The following is a 24,130-nucleotide window of genomic DNA, read 5'->3' as shown; positions in this document are numbered from 1 at the left end:
TATCATTTCTTTACAAACTAAAACTTCAATCAGCCGCCATTTTTGGTAGAAGTATCATAGAACATTTTTATTGATGCCATCTTTCTAGTTTTAAAAAAGCATTTAAAATGATGTAGCACACAATGGGTGTTAACAATATTGGAGTTACAACCCCTAAGTCACCCCCTTCCTTATGAGGGGTTGAAATTCAGTTGTACGTCAAAAGGTAGAGTATTCGTCCAATAACTTATCCTGAAAGTTACAGTATTATAACTACAACAGTCTCCAACTTATTGAAGGGTTCCCATACATTATGACTTACTCTGTATAAATACATTTTCAACTCAACTAACTTAACTATATGATATGTGTAGAATAATAGTTTCTTCGTGTAGACACCTCTCCAGCCGCTTCCAGTAGAATGTAATTATCAATTTGAAAAACAACTTCCTCACTTTACCAAAAGCGGCCCAGAGAGCCTTGTTTGTCAGCTATATTGTTAACAATAAGTTAATACAAAAGTGGTAAGTCTTTTTTCCTATTACATGAATATTAATTTCATTTATTGACTGATGGAAATATCGGTATGGATCGATTTTTCATCACTGTATAAAAAAAATTGATTAGAATAAATTTATGTTTAAGTCACTTGAAAGTAAAGCAACTAGGAGACATAATTATAGGGCCGGCTTCCGAGCTCGAGATTTAGCTTAGTTCTAGACTTTAAACAGCTGGAGTCAGAAAATTGGCTTTCTGAAATGGAGCGTAGTCATGGTTTTCAAGATATTTATTTTCTCATTTCTAAAATGTTGGTAACGTCTTTTCTTGACTGAATGAAGCATTCCTAAATTATTAAAATAGCTGAGACTTTACACAATTTACTCGTTATCTTATTTTGTGTTCAACTTTCTAGTTTTTCGAAGTTTAATTTAAACGTGGACTACGACGAGGCCCCGTTTTTCAGAAAGCCAGTTTTCTGACTCCAGCTGTTTAAAGTCTAGAACTTAGCTAAATCCCGAGCTCGGAAACCGTCCCTTAAAATATTTTTATGGTAAACTTCATTCGCATTGATCTGGCAAAAACCCATGCACAATTCTGGGTGATTCACAACCGGACAAAGATAATTCAAGAAACATAAATTCGGGTTGACCGTCACCTTTTCAAGTAATTCATCTAGCACTTCAATCTCAAGGGTTTACTATAAAATGAGGATTATTGACATATCGGATATGTTATCAATTGACTTATTATAGCATGGTGATCCAAGTCTGAGCAGAAGTAATCTATGATGAAGCCTGGTTTATGATGATGGTGATGGAGCCTGGTTTATGATGATGGTGATGGAAATTGGATTAAGAGATGACATCACTAGATGGTGATGTTCTAGGTTGTGTGGTATAATAGCAAGTTCCGTTGAAGCGGCAACAAACCAGTTCAACTGAAACAGGAGAAAAAGCAAGTAGAAACAACAGCAGAATATCAAGGAATAATAAGCTTTTAATGAAATTTGTTATTACTTCATTACAAGGCATATAAGTGATGAAATTATTAAATATTGAATATGAAATATTAATATATGAAATTTCTTGTAACCGGTGGAGGGTTTTATAAGCCTCTTCAACTCACACCGTACATAAAATTATGTAGCCGAGAATCTCTCTATACGATGACTTAGTTAATTTTCCAAAATATGAAATATATAAAAATACATGTGGTTCGATAGACATTATACTACTGCTGCGCGAGGTATATCGAGGGGATGTTTCTTCTCTTCAATAATATTTGCTAAAATTATACTGCTATGAAATATCTTTTGAATCCTTGATTGGTTTGGGAGCTTATAGTGGGTTCGTTCATTCAAATGCACAGATTATTATCATTATTCAATTGTCACCTAGTTTAGCAACTAGCAACTAGCAACTACGAGCCAGGAACTACAATGGAAAATATTAATAAAATTTAACTTCAGGCTTATTAAACTAATCAAAACTAATAAATAAAATCATGTCACATTTCAAATTTTCAAACAAAACAAAGTTATTCAGCAATCAATTCAGGTCAAGAAGGCATATTCAATTTTTAATTTCAATACTTGGGTACTTGCTAACTTGCTGCAACTACTGTAGGTTTGGGCCTCGGTCATTCTATGAATTTTGAGCTATATAAGAAAACAACAAGAGTTTGGCACTAACCATTTTAACAATATTCAAACTTGGACTCTTCAGAAACACTCACATACGATTTAAGAAAACTCACTATATTTGAACTCACAGGCACAAATAATTTCCTGATTCGTCTCCTACTAACTCTATAAAATTTGATTTCCTATTTATATAGATAAAAATTACTGATAACTGAAATTTGTCAATTTGTCCCTCTGAATGGGAAATTGACCCATTCAGAGGACCGAGGCTCGCACACCGTTACACGATGTTTTTCCGGTTACGTCTCAATTCGGACTGTGGCCTTTTCACTGAAAATTATTCCCCTTCCACTAGCGTTGAGCATAACTTTCAGTGGAAAAGCCAAAGCTGCAAAAAATCAACGTTTGTACAATTCCAAAATACAGAAGCTTTTTCGACATGAAATTGAAATTGTATTTGAAAAATGCTCGAAAATTGCTTTAATTTCGACAACTAAGCAACAAGTTGACAAATTCAATAAAAACATGGTCAATTCTCAGACTAAAAGCTCAAGGTTCAACACAAGGTAAAAATCAAAGTTCATTCAGTTCAATAACCTGCAAAAGAATATAAGATACACAGAAAAAACAACTACAATAAAATCCACTCAATATCACACTATTACATTTTTCAACAATATAAGTATGAAATATTCACAATACAGACAATTAAAACTTACAAAACTACAATATGAGATATCCAAAAACTGTATAAAGATTTCCCTTTTGACACTGCCAACTGAATGAAATTTTGTAAGTTGTGATTACAGTAGGAAAGAAATTCTTGTTAGGATGTAGTAAGCTTAATGAGCTCACCCATCATCTTTCGTTTATCATCACTGCTCATATATTTTCTATGATATGCACAACCATTCTATAGTGAGGTCCACGTTATAATGGCAGTGGAACGGCAAAACAACGTTGCCGATCCTCTGTCTTGTCAATGCCTTCTATAGACGGTAGCTAATACAGGTTTATTGATATAATATTAACTGTCAATTCTTGTTTAAAATATTCAATTTTATTTTATTAAGCACGAAATTATATTTTCCAATGATTTCATACTGAATTTTAATGATGAAGATGAAATATTTTGTAAATTTATTATTAATTCAACATTGTTAAAAGACGATCTGGCAACAGAGCAAAGCGAGAAAAAGATAGCAATACCATTGATAATCAAACACTGCCATTAAAACGTGGACCTCACTATAGGAAGTTGAGTGGTCGCTGAAGAGAATGAATTATTTTTCTTTGTAAGCAGGATTATACCAGGGTAATCTTTTTCAACCTCCGATCTCATATCATAAGACACAGACGAGCGATAGGGGGGCAACTTTCACAGAGCTGAACAGTTTAATATCATTCCCACCAAACGCCCTGTGATCGATGCGGCCGGATCGTCAATTTTTGTCGAGTTATAGAACCACATACATGGCCGCCTAACTTGAGTCTGCTGCTAAGTGCTAGTTACGTAGCGTTATTAGTTTTTGCAAGCAAAATGCAAAAGTTCAGCATAAATCTAAAAAATATTTTCATAATGTGTGGTTACCGGAAATCAGATGCATTTATTTTGAGTAGCAAGTACTAAATGAAGTAACGTGAGTAATCAAAGTATCGTTTGTATTGAATACGGTAAGTAGTGAGGGATAATGGCTGCATCAAGTAGACGCTTAATACCAACATAACGATATCACTGAAGAGAGAAAGAAACCGAGAATTAACGGGCCGTTCGTAAGATTTAGAGCCAAGCCATATGAGACGTTTTTCAGACGAGTCGACAGGGCAGGAAGCTCTCAGATTGACTGATTGGGTAGGCGTTCGGAAATCAGCTGATAATTAGCCAATCGGTGGTGCTCATTCCAAAAGTGTGCTCATTCATTGTCCTAAAAAAGCACATTTAATGGGTGGGGCTGGCCCCACCCACTCAACCGAATGCTTTCGAAATGATGCCAAAAATGTGCTCTTAGAATATGCACTTTAAAAAAAATGTGCTCATTTCCTTGTCCTAAAAAAAGCCCCTGAAAAGGGGCCAGCTTCAAGCCAGCCTCACCCACTCAAGCGAATGATTTGAGAGTGGTACCAAAAAAATGTGCTCTCAGAATATGCACTTTGAAAAAATGTGCTGATCACCCTCACTGTGAAACCGAGTTTAATAATGACGAGGGGGTTGGTGGTGAACAGTCTGAACTTAATATCATGGCTACTAGTGAAGCAAATCTTAAGAACAAGGTATCAAATGAATGTGCTCATTATGCATTTTCAGAATATGAAGTTTTTAAAAAATGTGCTCATCTCCATTAAATTGAAATTGGACGAATTTCTAAAGTTGTTTGGCGGGGGGCGTCGTGGTGAACATTCTAATCCTTATATCATGGCTTCTCATTAATTACTGATGTAATTAATGAGTTCTATAAACCTTTACCACATTGTTGGAGAGTATATTTGTTGAACCTTCTAAATAAGGTTTTCAATGGTCAAATAATACCACATGAGTGGTGCAAGATACTAATGTTGTACTACACAAAAAAGGAGATCCCAATGAGCCTAGCAACTATAGAATTATTACCCTAATTAATACAATTGTGAAAATTCTTACAACAATAGTTGAGATCCGTTTGTCGTTGTGGGCGGAAAATAGCGGTGCTCTTCCAGAAGGACAAAGTGAGTTTAGAAAAGATCGAGGCTGCATTGATAACATCTTCGTCTTACACTCAATACTATTTCAAAATGTAGAATTCCGACATAAGACTATCTATGCATTATTTGTGGATTATGAAGCCGCATTCGATGGAGTACCTCATTATGATCTGTGGTACAAGTTGGGAAGGGTGGAAGTGAGTGGTAAGATTATAAGATTCCTTAGTCAGCTTTACAGACAGGCAGAGCTGGTCCATATGAATGTATCTATCACAGTAGATAGAGGCGTTTTACAGGGGGATTCTATCAGTCCACTTCTCTTCTCTTTGTATATTTCAGACATAGAACATTACTTTAGAGAGAAAGGTTTATCTGGCATACCTATAGATGATTCCACTGATATTCTAATTCTCTTGTACGCGGATGACATTGTCATCCTTGCAGACAGTCCTTCCGACATGAGAAACAAAATAAAATGCTAGGAGGATTACTGTGAAAGTCTGAAATTGAGGGTCAACATTTCCAAGACCAAGATAATTCCATTTCATAAAGGAAGGTTGAGAAAAAACAGACCCTTCTATTATAAGGGCGATGAAATAGAGGTCTGCAATAGACATAAATACTTGGGCGTGGAGTTTAGCTCTTCAGGTCGTTTCAATGTACACTGCTCATCTATAATATCCAAATCCAAAGGTGTCAGCGAAGTAATGCTACAGGTTTTGAGAAACGCTCGTTCGGATTCATGGGATAGCAAAATAAAACTGTTTGAAGCAGTAGTCCTTCCGACGGCGGTGTATGGGGCGGAAGTATGGGGCTTGGCCTGTGCTGAGCAAGTAGAGAAAGTTCAACTCTGGTTTTTCAAAAGATTATTGTTTTTAGGCTCATGTACACCGAGCTGGGTATTACGTTTGGAGACAGGAAGAAAAAATAGTTAATTTGATCATCTTCAACATTTTAACATGGTTGATAAAAATATTAAACATGCCAGAAGACAGGTACCCAAAGATTGCCTTAGAAAACTTATAATTTTGTCAGGAAGTCATTTCTATCAGAACAGAAATAGTCTCAACTGGGTGAATTTGGTAAAGAATCAATTAGATTTCGCCTTTTTCAATACTGATTTGAACCAACAAGGAAATTTGGTAGCATCACTTAGTAGGATGAAATGGGATATTGTAAGTAGGCATGGTTTAGCATTGTACGAAGTAGACAAACAGGAAGCATTTAATTCAATTTCTTTCCCATTTTGGAAGGTTTTAAATCCCAATTATGTTCTTGGCGACCAGCTTAGAATGAGGACACCATTTAAATATATAAGATGTTTTACACAGCTACGAACGGCTTCGAAGTTTGGTTTTTACCTTTATCTAGAGAACCATGGAATTTACATAGATAGTACTGAGTACTGCCCGCTTTGTAACATGCGGGAGGATGAAACACCCACTCATGTTCTTGTACGCTGCCCGATGTATGTAGAAATAAGACAACAGTTTCTGAATAAATATGTAGCAAACATAGTTAATTATGAAGATAAAGCTCTAGTTCTCCTTTCAAATGTAACACCAGATAAAATAAGATATATTTACAAATATATTACTAATGCAATTAACGTGCGAAATTACATCATAGAGACTACGAGATGATCTTTTATTTATTTATTTTTTTAATATCATTGTAATTGTTCATTAATAATCACAAATATTGTTGGAACTGAAGGGTTGTTTTACAGGTTGTTTATAAAGTTGTAGTAAAAGTTGTTGGTGCTTTTGAGGAGCAGGCTACTGTTTTTATCTTTTGTTGTAATGTCTAGTCAATATTCAATATCTGAAAGATAGTGTATTGTTTTACTAGTACAGCTTTTTATGTCACGGTGACATGTAAAATTACTCCCCCATATACAATCAATGATATTTTAGTAGCTTTAAATCTGTGTTCTTGTTATTTTTAAGGAGTCTACATCAAACTATTTCATTTCAATAGTGTTATCCAGAATTCGAAGAGGAGTTGATCAATTGTGTTGATGTTGTAATTGTAATTTATGTATTGTTAGTGTACAACTCTTTGTATGGGGCATGGCCCTTATGACAAATAAAGCTTATTTATTTATATCATGGCTTCTAGTAGAACAAATCTTATGAAAAAGGTATCAAACAAATGTGCTTGGTATGAATTTTCAGAATATGCAGTTTATAAAAAATGTACTCAAATTATCTTATCCCCGAAATTTATAGACTGACGTATAGCCGCCAGCTGTAAAATATAAACACGACCTGAAAGATAAAGAAACCTTAAGGGTTTGAAAGGTGAAATAACTGAATATAACATGGTATATCATTCTAAATATAAGAATATCAGAATTTTCAAAGTTAATCATTATTTTACAGTTTCAAGTGTTATTTTTAATTCAATTTGGTTTGTAAACAATCTAAATTGGAACTTTTCTGTTTTCAAATGTTTGGACTGGAAATTGGACCTGAATTCAAGTGTATGGAACATAACCTAATTTTTGGACTATTTATAGTGTATGAATCAAAATTCGGGGAAGAAACAGTTTTGGGCTGTGCATATTAATCCTTCCCCAATCATTTTAAAGAATTGTGTCTTGTTTATCAATAAATAAATAACGTGCGAAGCTCGGTGCCCTGATATTGAGTTATAATAGCTGCAATATTAGGACAATAGTGAACTCCTCATTATTTCTAGTGTATCAAGATCTTGATAAAAAAATTTCAAGTCGACTAAGATACAATTAGCCATAGTAGATAATAAAAATCTGTTGTGAGTTTGAGATTTCCGAATTTTGTAGGTTCCAACTTTATGAAATTTAAATAGAAAATAAATACCTAACGTAAGTCAATGAGTAGATAGAATTTTTTTTAAACTTATAAAATTTGAAACAGAAACTGAGTAATCTCAATGTAACTGGAAGAGCTCTCCAATGGTTGGAGGACTACCTCTCAAACAGAACTCAATATGTCGAGTTAAACCATCACAAAGAAAACAGCATTATCCAGTATAAATCCTCACCCAGAGCAGTAAACAGAGGTGTGCCCCAAGGGTCTATACTCGGACCTCTCTTATTCCTTATATATATAAACGACCTCCCATATGAAATAGATAGCAGAAACAAGTGCATACTGTTTGCGGATGATACTAATATACTTGTACCACATAAAAATCAGGAGCCAAATGTAACAGTCGAAGCACTGAAAGAAGCCACTCAAAAATGCAATAGACTGGACCTCACTATAAATAAACAGAAAACAGTACACATAAAATTCCAACCTACAAACAATAGCCTGGAAGTTTCCCCAAATAGCCAAACCTCACATACAAGATTCTTGGGAATCATCATCGACCAGAACCTAACATGGCAGCCCCACATTGAACAACTAAGTAAGAAGTTATCATCTGCAATCTATGTAATTCGACGCCTGACAAGTATAACAGGTGAAAAGACAGCACTAACTGCATATCATGCCCTGTTCGCTTCACACATGAGATATGGCATAGTGGCCTGGGGCTCAGCATCACAAATACATCTCAACAAAATACTAATACTACAAAAGAGAGCACTTTGAACTATTCTTGGAATGAACATAACAGAGCACTGTAGACCACTCTTCAAAAAATACAAATTACTCACCGTGATCTCTCTGTACATCCTGGAAGCAACGATTCTGGCAAGGAAAGCTAAACCACAACAGCGGAGCGACAAGCCTTGTTGAACAAGGAATTCCAAAAACATAGGTACCTTCCACAACACCGACTGAAAAAATATAAAAGCTCACCAGCCTATGCGGGAGCCTACTTCTATAACCTGCTACCAGCTACCTTGAAGGCCCTGGAAGACGAAAGGCTCTTCTCTGCTGCATTGAAGCATTATCTGACAGCCAGGCCGTATTATGCGCTGTCAGAGTACATCCGGGACCACACCTATCAGCATCTGGCAGGACGTGCGGCTGACAACATTCACTGACCTCCTCAAGCATGAGGAAATACTGACAATTCCCTGGTCACCGACTGTGGCGAAGACTGAACAAGTAACAAGTAAGTAAGGATCCGACACGAACAATTATTTCGATCAACTGCAATTTAAGATGGCGGCTAAAATGGCGAGAATGTTTTGAAAAACAGGGTTTTTCGCATTTCGCGATCAAGTTTATACCAAAAATAGTCATCGATAAGCTCTATCAACTGCCACAAGTCCCATATCTGTAGCAATTTCAGGAGCTCCGCCCCATCTATGCTAAGTTTGATTTTAGATTCCCAATTATCAGGCTTCAGATAAAATTTCAAATGGAAAAGATTGAGAATAAAAATCACTACAATTAATTAAAATTAAAAATAAGCTTGAAATTCGAGAAAATGTGATTATTCAATTGCAAACTGTTGATTCTATTAAATCATTCACTATGAAGAGATAGCAGACCTCGTGTGTCTCCAGCGTTATTGTCCTGATCCCAGCTGGCTCAGATCTTTGGATAGTAGACTTGAGATGCGCGTGAACACTAGCGTCATGTGATCAATAATTTTCATAACAGCAAAGAAAAGTTGTGTGAGTGCGCCACACCAGATTTTTACATTTGTTATAGCCTACACTGAATCTTATAATATTCAACGTGACATTTGCAGCTTGCTTAATAATGGTGATGTTCAATGAGAAACATATTAGACCTTTACCTTCGATCTTGTTATGGGTGAATGGAGCATCTGCACTAGATGCAACGCCAACTCTTTCACGATGGAACTTAGCCGGAATATTCTTGCACTCCATTCTATAAAGAAGAATAATTCATGTTTAGAAGTTGTTAATCAATTGGTTTCTACAATTGCTCACTAAAGGCGCAATCCCTTAGCGACAGCTCTAGCCGCGCAGAGGAAAAAAGTTGTTGGGAATAGCACTTTGGGAAGTAAATTGAAATAAAATGATTTTATAGCTTCTGACACTCAAGTTAGTTAGGTTTGGTATGGGTTGTGTAGGTTTAAAATCCATACAGTACCGTACTGATCAATGTTTATCACAAAAGTCGATGTATATTATTTTACTCCCATAGGTTGCAGTGTATGAGCTTTTCTAGAAGTGACGTGAGTTTTAAATTAGTATGAACAAACCAGATGATTTTTTGATGATCTTTCCAAGCGATCAATTGATTACTGTAGATTCATACATTTGGAAAAAGGTGTACCGTATTTTATTGCCATTTGGAAAGATATTCATCTGAAGAAGAACTACCTATTTAAATCATAACGATTTATTGACAGACACCCACATAGTGCACTTTCTCAGAAATTTCAAGCAATAGAAAGATTATAATTAAGCAGGATATAGGCCTAGTTTACTAAAGCACAGTTCCAAGTAGAATGTAGTTTATGTTACTCTTCATGCTCAAGTTACTCGTGTAAAAATAGTAATAATATTTGTTGTATGAAGTACGACTTGACTTGAATTTCATATCAATTGTTTGTTTTATTCTGATTCGTATATTCAGATTGATCATTTAGTGTATAAATTGAAATAGACATACCTTACCTACATAATATTTGGACAATTAGACAAAATTGAGAAATTGAAGAAGTTTTAGGCAATAGATGCTAGAGCACAAGATTTATTTTTCTAGCCACGCCAATTAATAATAATAATAATGGTTTTTGTTCATAGCACAGACATGCCACCAGGGCATGCCCATAAGGGAACACGTCAAGATAATAATAAAAACAAGTCCTTAGATGGACAGTCAAAATATTACAGAAAGTAAAAAGAAACACAGAAAAATACAACCAAGCAGCAGGCAAATGCGCTATTACAAGAAGTAGCTACTTACAGTTGCCGTGTCACATTCAAAAAATTCCCTTAAAGAGTAAAAGGGATTTTCATGCAGGAACGTCCTCAATCTCCTCCTCAAGACCACCTCAGGCAAACCTCTGGCGGAAATGGGCAGCTTGTTGAGGATCCTCACCGGCTGGTAGGCCAAGCTGTTTTGAGTCCTCCCCAATCTACAGTAAGGGAGGTTCAGCCTGTGCCTGTTCCTGGTGTCATGCCGATGAAAGTCGGTAGGCAAGGCAACAAGTCCCCGAAAAGCTGCAATGGCAGACCTGTAAATGTAGAGGTTGAAGACTGTCATAATGTGCTCCCTTACAAACAGTGGCTTGCAATTCGCCAGATAATCAGCCCCACATAAAATTCGTATAGCCTTCTTCTGCACCAGCAATATCCTTTTTACCTCGGCGGCACCACCCCACAGTGTAATACCATAAGCCATCACGCTATGGAAGAAGGCAAAGTAGCACATTCGATGATGGGCCCCCGGGATGCAGCCTCTCAGACTCCTCAGCAGGAACAGCACTCTATTGAGCCTGCAACAGACACCCTGAATGTGATCTCCCCAAGCAAGCTTACGATCCATTGTAAAGCCCAAGAGCTTCACCGAGGGGAAGTTGAACTGATCACCATTCTTGAGGCTGAACACAATGGACTGAGTCTTCTTGCTGTTAAGCAAAAATCTATTTGCTCGGAACCAGTCAGCCACGGTCCCCTCTGAAGCCTGCATCAGTTCATGCAGGTCAGCCAAGTCCCCATTGATGTCCAATAATGAGGTATCATCAGCATAGCATACCACTGTCCTGTTTCTGGAGAGAGCGACATCGTTTATCATGATCAGGAACAATAAGGGCCCCAGCACAGAGCCCTGGGGCACCCCACAGGTCACATTATTTAACTACAAATTATTTATTAATTTTCATGTAAAACGGTTGTTGGCTAATTGGTGAATAAAATTTGATTGGATTTGAAAAATTAGCCTGTTTTTTCTTTACCGACTATTGTATTGTTTGCTCTATCCAATAAATAAATAAGAGTTTTAAATAGATTAGCATCCTTGCACTCCAATTCTAACCTACAAATTTGACTAACCTTTCATTTACTTCAAATGGTTTTTGTATATTATTATAAAAAATTACATCAATTCTATTCTTTACTTTTACTTCTCTATTGGAATATTTTGTCTTCTGAATAAAAGTTACATTTTATGGCCAACATTGGAGTCTCACCAAATCTCTATACGTAAATTCAATAGGTAGGCTACCCAACTAAAAGCTTCAGTTGAAAATTGTAATCCTTGCTGTCCAAATTCTAGAAAATTTAATTGCTGGCACAATTTAAATAGGCCTAATTGAATCACGCAACATAAAAATTGAGCTTATCAGATAAACTTTAGCTTTACTGTATTTGTATTATAAACTAGCCTACCTTTAAAAAATACATTTAAGAAAGAATAAGTGTAAAAATAAATATGTCAAATCTCAACAGACTGCATAAACATTCTATTATAGAGAATTAAAAGAAAACTAGCTTTACCTTCAAGAACAGCTCAAGACTGGCTATCACAGCAATTATTGCAAGAGGATAATTCTTTATTCACTTTTTAATATTTTAGATAAGAAACTCAATTATCACTCATTTGAGAAACACTCAACAGTATAATACTAAATAAAATTACATTTTCATCACATAATAAGGTCCTAACTAAACATAAGAGTGGAAGGTGAAGGTCTGTAGTGCTTGTAGTTGTAGGCTAATATTTATTCAAAATTTCAAAACTTCCATACCATACTAATAATTTGGAAATTGGAAATGGAACAGATACTACATTCTGTAACAGAGTATTGGAACAGTTTATTATCCTCCTTGGAACAGTTAACAGTATGATCGAGATGGCAATGACAAAATCATATAAAAATATAACGGTTGATATTTTGACGGTTGAATAGATTTATTTGAGTGGACAAAATAAATTGAAGTTGAATGATTGATTATGCTAAGGATTTTGATATGAAATTTTTACAATGTGACACCAAAGTTCACCTTCGAATCTCGCTACAATTAGGCGCGCTCATTTCCAACAATACTCTTGGTTGCTATGGTAACGAGTTTCCCGCCAGAAAATCAAAAGTCCGCACAGCTGATCATACCAATTAACGGTTCAAAAGCACATTCCAATACAGAACTGTCTTATCTTATCACTTGAAATGAAACGGCCGAAAAGACGGTAAAATTTGTACAGTTCGACCCACCAAGATAAACATTCAGTGTATATATCTCTTGTTCAAAAAGTTCCAAAATATATAGTATGAACAACAGGATCTGACATTGGATCTGACGCTGAAGCGAAAAATAAATTAGTAGCAGGTTGAGTCTTAGGTTATGTAGACAGTCGAAAATAGAATTTGTATTACCAGCAACTACTCACAATACACAAAGAATCCACTTGACACCAACAATAAACCACCACTATATGGTTCATAATAACGTAAGTAGAACTCATATATTATCCATCACAATTTAAAATAAACGTTAAAATGAAGAGCTACATGAAGAGTTACTTTCTCAATCCTGTGCCAGCGCAGTATTCTACTGGAGCCATCCATTTCGCTGTAACTGGAGCCAATCATCATTCTATTTGATGAAGATACTATTATCCAATGATGATTTATCATTAAATTCAATATAATAATCAATATATTATCATTTTATTTTATAAAAGGAAGAGTACTTTTGAAAAATATAATTAATAAAATATAACAGTTGTTATTTAACTGATGTTAAAAAACACTATAACTAAGTCAGCATATTGTCATTTCAAAACAAAAACCGAACCCTCAACCTCCCCTTTTACATTTAAAACATCAATAAACATAACTATTTGAAAAACCTCTAATCCCTTCCGGCATATTGCAATTTCAAAGCAAAATCCTAACCTATCTTTCCACCTTTGGAATATCAAAAAGCATAATACTACCTGGGCCCTATCCCTTTCTAGGATATTGCAATTTTAAAGCAATAACCTAACCTAACCTTATGGAACATTATTAAATATAATCCTAAAACCCTAACCCCTTCACATTTCATAATTTAGATTCCAAAGCAAAATCCTAACCCCCTAACCTATCCTTTCACATTTGAAACATCAAAAAACAACTCTAACTGCACCCTAGCTCCTTCTAGCATATTGCAATTTCAAAGCAAAAACCTAACCTATCCTAATAACACATTATTAAATATAACCTAAATAAAACCCAACCTCCAACCCTTTCACATTTAATACTTCAGATTTATTCGTCATCTTTAGAACAAAATATAAACATTTGGTTCATTTTATGAACATGTTCACAAACATGTGGTTCATTTCATGAACATGTTCACAAACATGTGGTTTAAAGCAAAATCCTAATCCCCCATCCTATCCTTTTACCTTTGAAACATCAAAAAACATAACTCTACCTAGACCCTAGCCCCTTCTAGCATATTGCAATTCAAAGCAAAAACCTAACCTATCCTAATAAAACATTATTAAATATAACCTCAATAAAAACTAATCCCTATCTCTTTCACATTTGTTGAACGATAGACAAGGATAGCAACACCATTGCAAATCGTACACTACCATTATAACGTGGACCTCACTGTAGATACTCAAAGAATACTTTTGAATAACTATGTTATAACTGTGACTGTTGCTGGCCGTTACTCTGTTTCTGAGACAAAGAGAAGCTTTTGTCTCACAAAATTGGTTACATTTACCAAGACCACCAGCTGCTTCTCTTTGTAACAGATACAGAATAACGACCAGCAACTGTCACAGTTAGTATTTTATATTGTTATTCAAAAGTACTCTTTGAGTATCGACCGGCTGATTACGTGCCGACAAGATTCAACTCGGTCGCGAGACCGAGAGCACAGAGGAAAGAAGCACTAGGTATGCACTAGAGGTACTTAAGCACTGGTATGCTTATTCCGTGCCGAGAGTGATTTGTGCAAAGACCTTAAAGAGATAAAGTGATGCATCTTTAAGGTCTTTGGATTTGTGAGTGCACCGAGACAGCGCCATCTTTGTAGAAATTAAATATACCGCTAATTTCAAAACACTAATCTTGAATAATTGATTGATTGAATTGATTGATTTGATCTGATTATTGCTACTTTTGTTCTCATATTAAAAACATTCCATCAAATCACTTGAAAGGAATCTTTAATCATCTTTATATTCAAAAAAGTGTAATGTTTCAAGATTTCACAAATTTGAATTTATTTAAAACACTTACATGTTTTACAAATATTTGTACAATGTAATTATTATATAGAAACAGTATCATGATAGAAAAAAATAACTTCAGTAGCTTAACAGCTGTGGTTGAAGTTCTACACTATTGTACACTAGTAATTGTTCTGTGAACAGTAGACCTCACGCAGTTTTCTCATCCACAAGTAACTAATATCACCTGTTTGAAATGTTAACAAACTCAGTTCACGTTTGAATTTATATTCATTCATTTCCGTGATACAACACTACCTCCATAGACAAAGCCATAGTGCATTCTGGTGATGTCATCACATGTAGGGCTTCTCACCACCTCCTACAGTGGTAGTAGGCTACTACACTAGAGTGGGGTCCACGTTATAATGGCAGTATATAAAGATAGAAGAATAGCGATGCCGATTCTCTGCATTGATGAATTATATTTCTACACTGTCAGAAACATAATTGGCGTCATTTTGGACCTAGAAAAGGATAGTACCACCGGCTTTGTCAAATGATAGCAATACCAAAGTTGATCTAATACTGTCATTATAACGTGGACCTCACTATAGGGTTTGATATTTTCTATTTGAAAATGGCAGATTAGCTTTGCAATTCAATCAGTCTTGATTTTTCAGACAATAATGTTGTCTATAAGTATATACTCTTGAAAAATAATTTAATTTTTGTCATTTCATGTTACAATATGAGCCACATAATATGAATAGAATTAGTATTATGCTGGTTCAATTCAAAATACAGTACTTCGAAACATTGAATTAATGTAATCAGAAACTCATAGATGCCTCATCATTGAATTGAAGGATGATAGCCTAAATGCTTCTGAAAGTCACAAATAGTAACAGAGATTGATTCATACAATTAGTGTTATCCGTCTTCATGTGCAGATCATAATTATGTCATTAAACATAGCATATAATGTACTATGAAAAGCCGCAATCATTACAGGTTTCTCATTCATATTGAATCGAGAAAATATACTTATTCAACCTAACTATAATAATTTGTTCCATCAATCTTGACTCCTCAGGTATAATCATGATCATGAGCATAATCTTTGGCATAGAGAGGAAATAAAACTTCCAAGCATTTACAATAAATATTATAGTAATTACCAAGTTATCAAAAAATAAAAGACACATTCTTAGGGTAGAAATAAGCACACGGTTCTCTTATTTTTATTCAATTTATTCTCAAAATAGTACCGGTATAGATCTACAGTGTACGCTATAGCCTACTTTTATTTTGTTAGAGTCTGTAGTTTTCTTTTGTTGGATACTTTTACAATTTTTGAATTTTTTTCTTTGAAATAATTTTTCAACAGAGTATTAGAGCAAGACTTGATCAATGTCAGTTGAATTTTTTCTGACTGTAATATTACATTTTTTCTCGATTGGAATCGAATCTTCAATTCGAGTTCTATAAAACTTGATAGTAAATATCAGAGTAATCGATATGCGGACAACTTTTTAACTGAGAATTTATCATAAATAATTGTGTTGCATATTCCATGGTATCACCGAAACAGAGAAACAGAATTAACAGATGATATAGAGGATATATAAATTTAAAATAACGGTTTCGAAATAAAGTTTTGTTGAGAATGGGTGTAAAATGTGAATTCTAAACTTGTAATTTATAATTTTTTGGTGACGTGTCCATGATGTCGACACTGGTTTTGAGGTGTCTTTGCTCTGTACTGTGTGCTTTTCCTTTTTCTCTAAAAATGATGGCTGGCTATGTGTTCTGGTTTTCTCTGAATATTTTTCTGTTTAAGTGAATTTTTAATGTTTTAAATTGAGTTTTGAACAGTTGTATGGTGTTCTAAGTTTGTGTATTTTGATTTGTGTGTATACAAGCCTATAGCCATTGTTTTCAACTATATAAACTGGATAAGTATTTTAGCTTGTAATGATGCTATATTATGTTAAGTGTTATTCTGTGAATTTGTGTTTTATATTACCAAAATTCTTCTGAAGATTATAAGTTGGTTTGCTCTGAAAACTGGATTTCTCATTCATAAGCAATAGATCCATTCATAGTTTATCAAGAATCTACTATTTTGGAGCCGATAACTTCCCTTAGGTTAATAGGTGAGAAATGCTATCCAACCTATTTAGGAGAAATTGGTAGCAGGGCATGACCTATGCTTCTCACAATAGTCTATGCTCATCTCCTTCTGGTTCAAAACACTCATTGTTACATTAATTATCAAATCCAATTGATTGCTGACTAACATAAACTTAGACTCTAACTCCTTACAGCTAATTATTTTCTTAACTATTATAAAATTATGAACAATTGTATTTACAGCATCAAGAGATGGGAATCTGAGGCCTCCTCTATTGTTTGAATGACAATGAATGAGCCTGAAATTTGGATGTTCATTCACAAACCACTCACTGTCTCAGACAGCACCGTATCGCGCATGCGTTAGCAACGGGTTTTCCCCGTTCCATTCAGTCAGATCTTTGAATGTAACGTTCTTTGTGATGATGGCTACCGAGCACTGTAACTGGAGCCAATCGTCATTCTATTTGATGAAGATATTATTATCCAATGATGATTTATCATTAAATTCAATATAATAATCAATATATTATCATTTTATTTTATAAAAGGAAGAGTACTTTTGAAAAATATAATTAATAAAATTTAACAGTTGTTATTTAACTGATGTTAAAAAACACAATAACTAAGTCAGCATATTGTCATTTCAAAAATAAAACCGAACCCTCAACCTCCCCTTTTACATTTAAAACATCAATAAACATAACTATTTGAAAAACCCCTAATCCCTTCCAGCATATTGCAATTTCAAAGCAAAAACCTAACCTAACCTTATGGAACATTATTAAATATAATCCAAAAAAACCTAACCCCTAACCCCTTTACATTTAATAATTTAGATTTCAAAGGAAAATCCTAACCATCTAACCTATCCTTCCACATTTGAAACATCAAAAAACATAACTCTAACTGCACCCTAGCTCCTTCTAGCATATTGCAATTTCAAAGCAAAAACCTAACCTATCCTAATAACACATTATTAAATATAACCTGTTAAGTCGGTTCTGGTAGTTAGTCAGCACACACAAATCATTATTAAACTTCATTTATTATAATCAATAGTAGTTTATAAAAGAACATCAGTAATGGACATACAGTAGGCCTACAACGCAATCAACGCAAAGCAGAACAAAAACATAAGTAAGTCTTAATAATTAGGTTACAGTGCAGACAAAAAGGCGCGCAAAATCAGGCTGCCAACATTACTAAGTTTAATAATATAAAATACAATATAAAATGATAATAATATATGACACCTCCCCCCGTAATGAACACTAAGGGGAATAGCGCTCAGGAGGTCTCCTACACCGAACAGGCCTAGCCTGTGGAGTACAAACATCAGTAAACCTATTGCTAGAGGCATTCCCAGAAGCAATTGGTGTTGAATGCAAAACATTTTTGAAAGAGAAATTAGAATCAACCTCTTCCTGGCCTGTAGTAGTGGTTGAGGTGTCAACACTTAAATCTGACCTGGCAACAATGTCATCATTGCAATAATGAACATCATTAGGAGCTTCTTCAGTAGAGAAATTAATGTTACATTTTTTCATTTGATTTGCATGTCGTTTTACAGAAAAATTATCATCAGTTGTAATATTATACATAGTAGAACCAATTTTTGCATTCACAATACCAGTATTCCATTTACCCTTATTATTGTAATTTCTGAACATAACTCTGTCATTTACATTAAAATTCAATTCTTTCATTGCATGTCTTTGTACATCATTTCGTTGTGCCTCAACAACCTTATCTGTAATATTAGGTAACATCAAGTCTAATCTAGAACGAATATTTCTCTTCATGAGTAAGTTACATGGACTTTCTCCAGTAGTAGCATGTGGAGCTTTTCTATAGCTCATCAAGAAATTGTTCAATTTGAATCGTAATTTTTCATTATTAATCATACCTTCACAACATTTGATTAATCCTGCTTTGACAGTTTGTACACACCGTTCTGCCTGCCCATTGGAAACGGGAAAGAAAGGAGCACTAGTAATATGCTTAATACCATTAGTAAGACAAAAATTTTTAAATTCACCAGAAGAAAATTGAGTACCATTATCAGAAACAATAGTAACTGGTAACCCAAATCTAGCAAAACAGTCACGTAAGTGTTCAATTGTTTCTTTGCTTGAAAGAGTTTTCATTATGTAAGTTTCAACCCATTTACTATAACTGTCAACAATTATCAATAACCAAATTCCTGGAGAAGGATTTGCAAAATCTACATGTAATCGTTGCCATGGGCCTGAAGGGAACTGCCATGGATGCAAATTTACATTAGATTGTTGTCTAGAGTGTTTAACACAATGTATACAATTCTTAGTAACAAGTTCAATATCAGAATCAATATTTGGCCAATATACATAACTTCTTGCAAGACCTTTCATTTTTACAATTCCCAAGTGTCCCTGGTGTAATTCGTCAAGAACTTTTGATTGCAAAACTTTTGGAACCATGACTCTTAGACCTTTCATAATACAACCTTGTTCAATCGAATATTCAGCAATATTTTTATTGTATTCAGAATTTGCAGTACCTAGGACCTGCCTGAGTAATTTACACATGTCCGGATCTTTAATAGTTTCTTGAGCTATTTGTTTTCTAGTAATAGGTAAAATATTTATTTGATTCATTTGCACAACTTGAACCTCATCAATAGCATTGTCATTTACCTGTTCAAAAGGAAATCTTGAGCAGAAATCAGCATTCATATGTTCAGTAGTCTTACGATATTTTATAGTATAATCAAAACCTTGTAAAAACAATGAATAATGCAGTAAACGTGTTGCACTGATGGAAGGAGTAGTAGCATGAGCATTCAATATGCTTTGTAATGGTTTGTGGTCAGTCAGTAACATGAAATGACGACCAAACAAGTAATTGAAAAATTTCTTCACTCCCCAATAAATTGAAAGAGCCTCTTTATCAATCTGAGAATAATTACGCTCTGCTGATGAAAGACATCTACTAGCAAAAATTATTGGTCTTTCAACCCCTTCATCATCTAAGCAAGAAAGTACAGCTCCAATTGCATATGCACTTGCGTCAGTCGCCACTATGAGAGGCTTTGTCACATCAAAATGCGCAAGAGTTAGTTTTGTTCCAATATTTTTCTTTACAGTTTGAAATGCAGTTTCACATTCGTTTGACCAAGAAAAAGTAGTATTTTTTCTGAGTAAGTTGTAAAGGGGTGAAAGAACTGTAGCCATACCCTGTATGAATCTCGAATAGTAAGTAACAAAGCCTAAAAAAGATTTCAATTCTGAGACATTTGTAGGACGTTTAGCATTTTTAACAACTGCAATCTTATCATCAGTTTTATGTATACCATTTTTGTCAATTTTGAATCCTAAATATGTAATTTCAGACTTGAGAATTTCACATTTTTCCCATTTAAGTCTGATACCATTTTCACGACACATACTAAAGAAAGAATGTAAACGTTTCATGTGAGTAGTAAAATCAGGAGAAGCAATTTTGACATCATCAAAAAATATTTGTAATCCATCTATTTTATTGAAAAGAGTGTCCATATGACGTTGCCATTCAGCAGGAGCATTATTTATGCCATACATCATGCGATTAACTTGATACAACCCTTTAGGAGTGTTAATTGTAAGAAGTTTTGCTGTATCTTCGGTAACTGGCATATGCATGTAGGCTTCACGTATATCAAACTTTGAAAAATATTTACACCCCCCAGACTTTGCCAAAATTTCTTCAATATTGGGTATAGGGTAATCATGTACTTGGATACAAGGATTGATGGTTACTTTGTAATCCCCACACAAACGAATACTACCATCAGGTTTTGAAATCGGTATGATGGGAGTAGTCCATTCAGAATATTTACATTTAGTAAGTATGCCTAGGTTTTCCAGGCGATCAATCTCTGAATTTACTCTATCAAGGAGAGCATATGGTACAGGTCTAGTTTTCATAAATTTAGGAGCACAATCAGGTTTTACCTTAATATCTACTTGACAATCTTTCAGTTTACCTAGTTCATTTTTGAAAATATCCTCAAATTCTGTGATTAAAACATTTATTTGCATTTGCTCACTTGTAATTTCTGAAATGTTTTTCATCTGTAAGGTATTTGTAAGATCAGTTTTTTTAATGTCAGACCAATTGAACTGTAATTTGAAAAACCAATCTCTACCAAGTATTGTATCAAAATCACCCTCAACTACAAACAATCTACCCTCGAAACATTGGCCCTCGTAATTTACTTGTACATCTACACATTGATTGATAGTAATTACTCTTCTATCATAAGTTATTAAATTCAAAGACGGCTTCAAAGTTTTGTAAGAAAGTTGAAGGTTCAATTTCTGTAATGTACTTGTCGAAATGAGACTATGAGAAGCCCCTGTATCAATTTCCATTTGTACGTTTCTATTTTCAATATTAACAGTAACCATTATTTTCTTATTACGACCACCTATTGTAAGCTGACCAATTTCTAGAAAATCGGTATTGATTTCATCATGATTTAGAGGTTGTTGTCCATTGGACTCTATCTGAACCGATTTTGTATTGATAACTTTATTGTTGTTGAGGTTAGGTTTATTTAGAATTAATGCATTTGGATTACTCCTACATACTTTTGCTATGTGACCGATCTTACCACAAAAATTACAATTGGACCCCTTGAATCTGCAATTAGTGGCAATATGCGAGTTATTTCCACAACGAAAACATATGAAAGAATTTGTATTAGTAGATTTTGAAACATTTGAATTGTGATTATTGTATTGAAATCTTGAACTTGAACCAACCTTTGTGTTTTGCCTTTGAAAACTTGATGTAGAAGTAGATGTAGTATTGTTATTTTTGTACATAGAATCTATTTTATTTACAGTTCCTTGTGTATCGTTGAACGGTCCTTGACTCTGATTCAGTAGGGTTACACCAACACTTGCTTGTTCATCGGCAAATGCTTTGTCATGCACCATAGAGTAGGTTAAGTCTTTCGTACGCAGAAAATAATTTTGTGTTGCCTTGTCACGTACACCAAAGATGATTTGGTCTCGTAATTCTTCTTTTAGTCGTTCCTCGCCCACAAATCCGCAAGTTGAAGAAAGTTTTTTAAGATCTGCAAGAAAATCCAAGTAGGTTTCGTTGGGTCCTTGAACTCTTGCTCTGAATCTTTGACGTTCAATACTGGTCACAGGAGTTGGTGATAAAAATGGTTTTAGTAAATTAACGATTTCAGTAAATTTCAATTCCGTGGGTTTTTGTGGCCATGCTACAGTTCGCAGTTTTGTGTATAGTTCAGGTCCAATGCAAGTTATTAGAAAGCGTACCTTCTTTCCATCATCAAGATTGTATACCTCAGTATGGCACTCAAAACGTTCTAAATACGAGTCGAACGGCTCTAGCTCACTGTTAAAATGTTCAAAATTTGGTATAAACACATTCATCGTTGCTTGTTGTGAAGGTCTACTCGGCTCAGCACTTTCCTGTTCGTGAGACATTTTTAATATATTCCAGCTGTAACGAATCCCATCCTCGTCGCCAAATTGTTAAGTCAGTTCTGGTAGTTAGTCAGCACACACAAATCATTATTAAACTTCATTTATTATAATCAATAGTAGTTTATAAAAGAACATCAGTAATGGACATACAGTAGGCCTACAACGCAATCAATGCAAAGCAGAACAAAAACATAAGTAAGTCTTAATAATTAGGTTACAGTGCAGACAAAAAGGCGCGCAAAATCAGGCTGCCAACATTACTAAGTTTAATAATATAAAATACAATATAAAATGATAATAATATATGACATAACCTAAATAAAACCCAACCTCCAACCCTTTCACATTTAATACTTCGTCATCTTTAGAACAAAATATAAACATGTGGTTCATTTCATGAACATGTTCACAAACATGTGGTTCATTTCATGAACATGTTCACAAACATGTGGTTCATTTCATGAACATGTTCACAAACATGTGGTTTAAAGCAAAATCCTAACCCCCTAGCCTATCCTTTTACCTTTGAAACATCAAAAAACATAACTCTTCCTAGACCCTAGCCCCTTCTAGCATATTGCAATTTACAGCAAAAACCCAACCTATCCTAATAAAACATTATTAAATATAACCTCAATAAAAGCTAACCCCTAACTCTTTCACATTTGTTGAACGATAGACAAGGATAGCAACACCATTGCAAATCGTACACTACCATTATAACGTGGACCTCACTGTAGATTCTCAAAGAATACTTTTGAATAACTATGTTATAACTGTGACTGTTGCTGGCCGTTACTCTGTTTCTGAGACAAAGAGAAGCTGCTGTTCATTCAATTCTTTTGCAATCGTTAAGTTGCATTCACAATTTTTACACTTCTCTTCAATAAGGAGTGAGTACAATACCCTGCTAAATAGGTTAGCAAGGGCATGTCAGAATCCACATTACTTATATCACTATCATCAATTTGGATATTTACAAAATCATCAAGAACATAATATGATAAAGAATGCAAGGATTCCTCACTTCCTTCATCAAAAAAACTCTATAACAAACGAGCGTTTTGAGCCAGACTGCAGGCTCAATTTCATAACAGAGAAATTCCTTATTCTGGTTTCAATTTCATAAATTTGTCAGATGGAAATATGGTACCTATTGGGAACCAGCTAATCTTCTATACAGCCCAAACCTAAACTCTAAATCGTCTGTTTGAATTTTACCTGGTAGTATGTAACTCATTCCTAGCTCTTCAATACAATATTCTGTAAATCAATCATTGCATTTGTGGTAATTAATAGAGCAGAATGTGTCTCTCTAGTTAATTTCCCACTCACACTTATGGAACTTTTCCACAAATCCAACCACTTTACAAATTTGTGAAGAAACAATAGTTTTTCATCACTTTCACTACATGTTAAAGGCTCCTGAAAGATATTTCGAAGATGAAAACCTTTACATGGTGTTTTAACATTCATGTCAAACCATTTCTTGAAAACACGTATATAATTACTGGTGCTTTCAGCATTCATCAAATTATGTTTTTCTGAAAGCTCAGTGATACTCTTAGCAATATGGGAGTTGAAAATATCAAGAGCCAGTTTTACATTCTGCCTTTCCAGGCTTGTTGGCAAAAGAGCTTTTTGTGACAGAGTATACCCAAATTTCAACATGTTTC

At 34.5% G+C, this 24,130-nt stretch overlaps 1 protein-coding gene across 4 annotated transcripts; it reads right to left on the bottom strand.

Annotated features, from left to right (window-relative positions):
• Nucleotides 1–198: 198 nt before the first annotated feature.
• LOC111058358 lies at nt 199–12,383 on the bottom strand. Of its 4 annotated transcripts, none has more exons than XR_005572888.1 (4): nt 12,159–12,383; nt 10,627–10,897; nt 9,485–9,579; nt 199–1,417 (listed from the first exon to the last, which is right to left on the bottom strand). XR_005572888.1 is itself a non-coding variant. In XM_039440872.1 (4 exons), the coding sequence occupies exons 1-2, from the start codon at nt 11,455–11,457 to the stop codon at nt 9,553–9,555; spliced, it is 858 nt and encodes a 285-aa protein (XP_039296806.1). In that variant the 5' UTR covers nt 11,458–11,708; the 3' UTR covers nt 199–1,417; nt 2,328–2,510; nt 9,485–9,552. The 4 variants fall into 4 exon arrangements, 2 of the variants coding, with proteins under 2 accessions (XP_039296806.1, XP_039296805.1); XM_039440872.1 differs by lacking the exon at nt 12,159–12,383 and adding an exon at nt 2,328–2,510 and having other exon boundaries at nt 10,627–11,708; XR_005572889.1 differs by lacking the exon at nt 10,627–10,897.
• Nucleotides 12,384–24,130: the final 11,747 nt, after the last annotated feature.

This window comes from Nilaparvata lugens, chromosome 14 (assembly GCF_014356525.2).
Source record: "Nilaparvata lugens isolate BPH chromosome 14, ASM1435652v1, whole genome shotgun sequence".
In the NCBI taxonomy this organism is placed as follows: domain Eukaryota; kingdom Metazoa; phylum Arthropoda; class Insecta; order Hemiptera; family Delphacidae; genus Nilaparvata; species Nilaparvata lugens.
The sequence above is the reverse complement of the archived record's forward strand: the minus strand, read 5'-3'. Positions and strand labels throughout refer to the sequence as shown.

Bases quoted from the DNA above. Each gene is read 5' to 3' on its own strand.
- LOC111058358 (XM_039440872.1), bottom strand. From the start codon at position 11,457: ATGATAAACGATGTCGCTCTCTCCAGAAACAGGACAGTGGTATGCTAT. The intron at 9,580-10,626 runs GTAAGTAGCTAC...TCTTCTTTATAG, and splicing joins TTGAATGTGACACGGCAACT to AATGGAGTGCAAGAATATTC.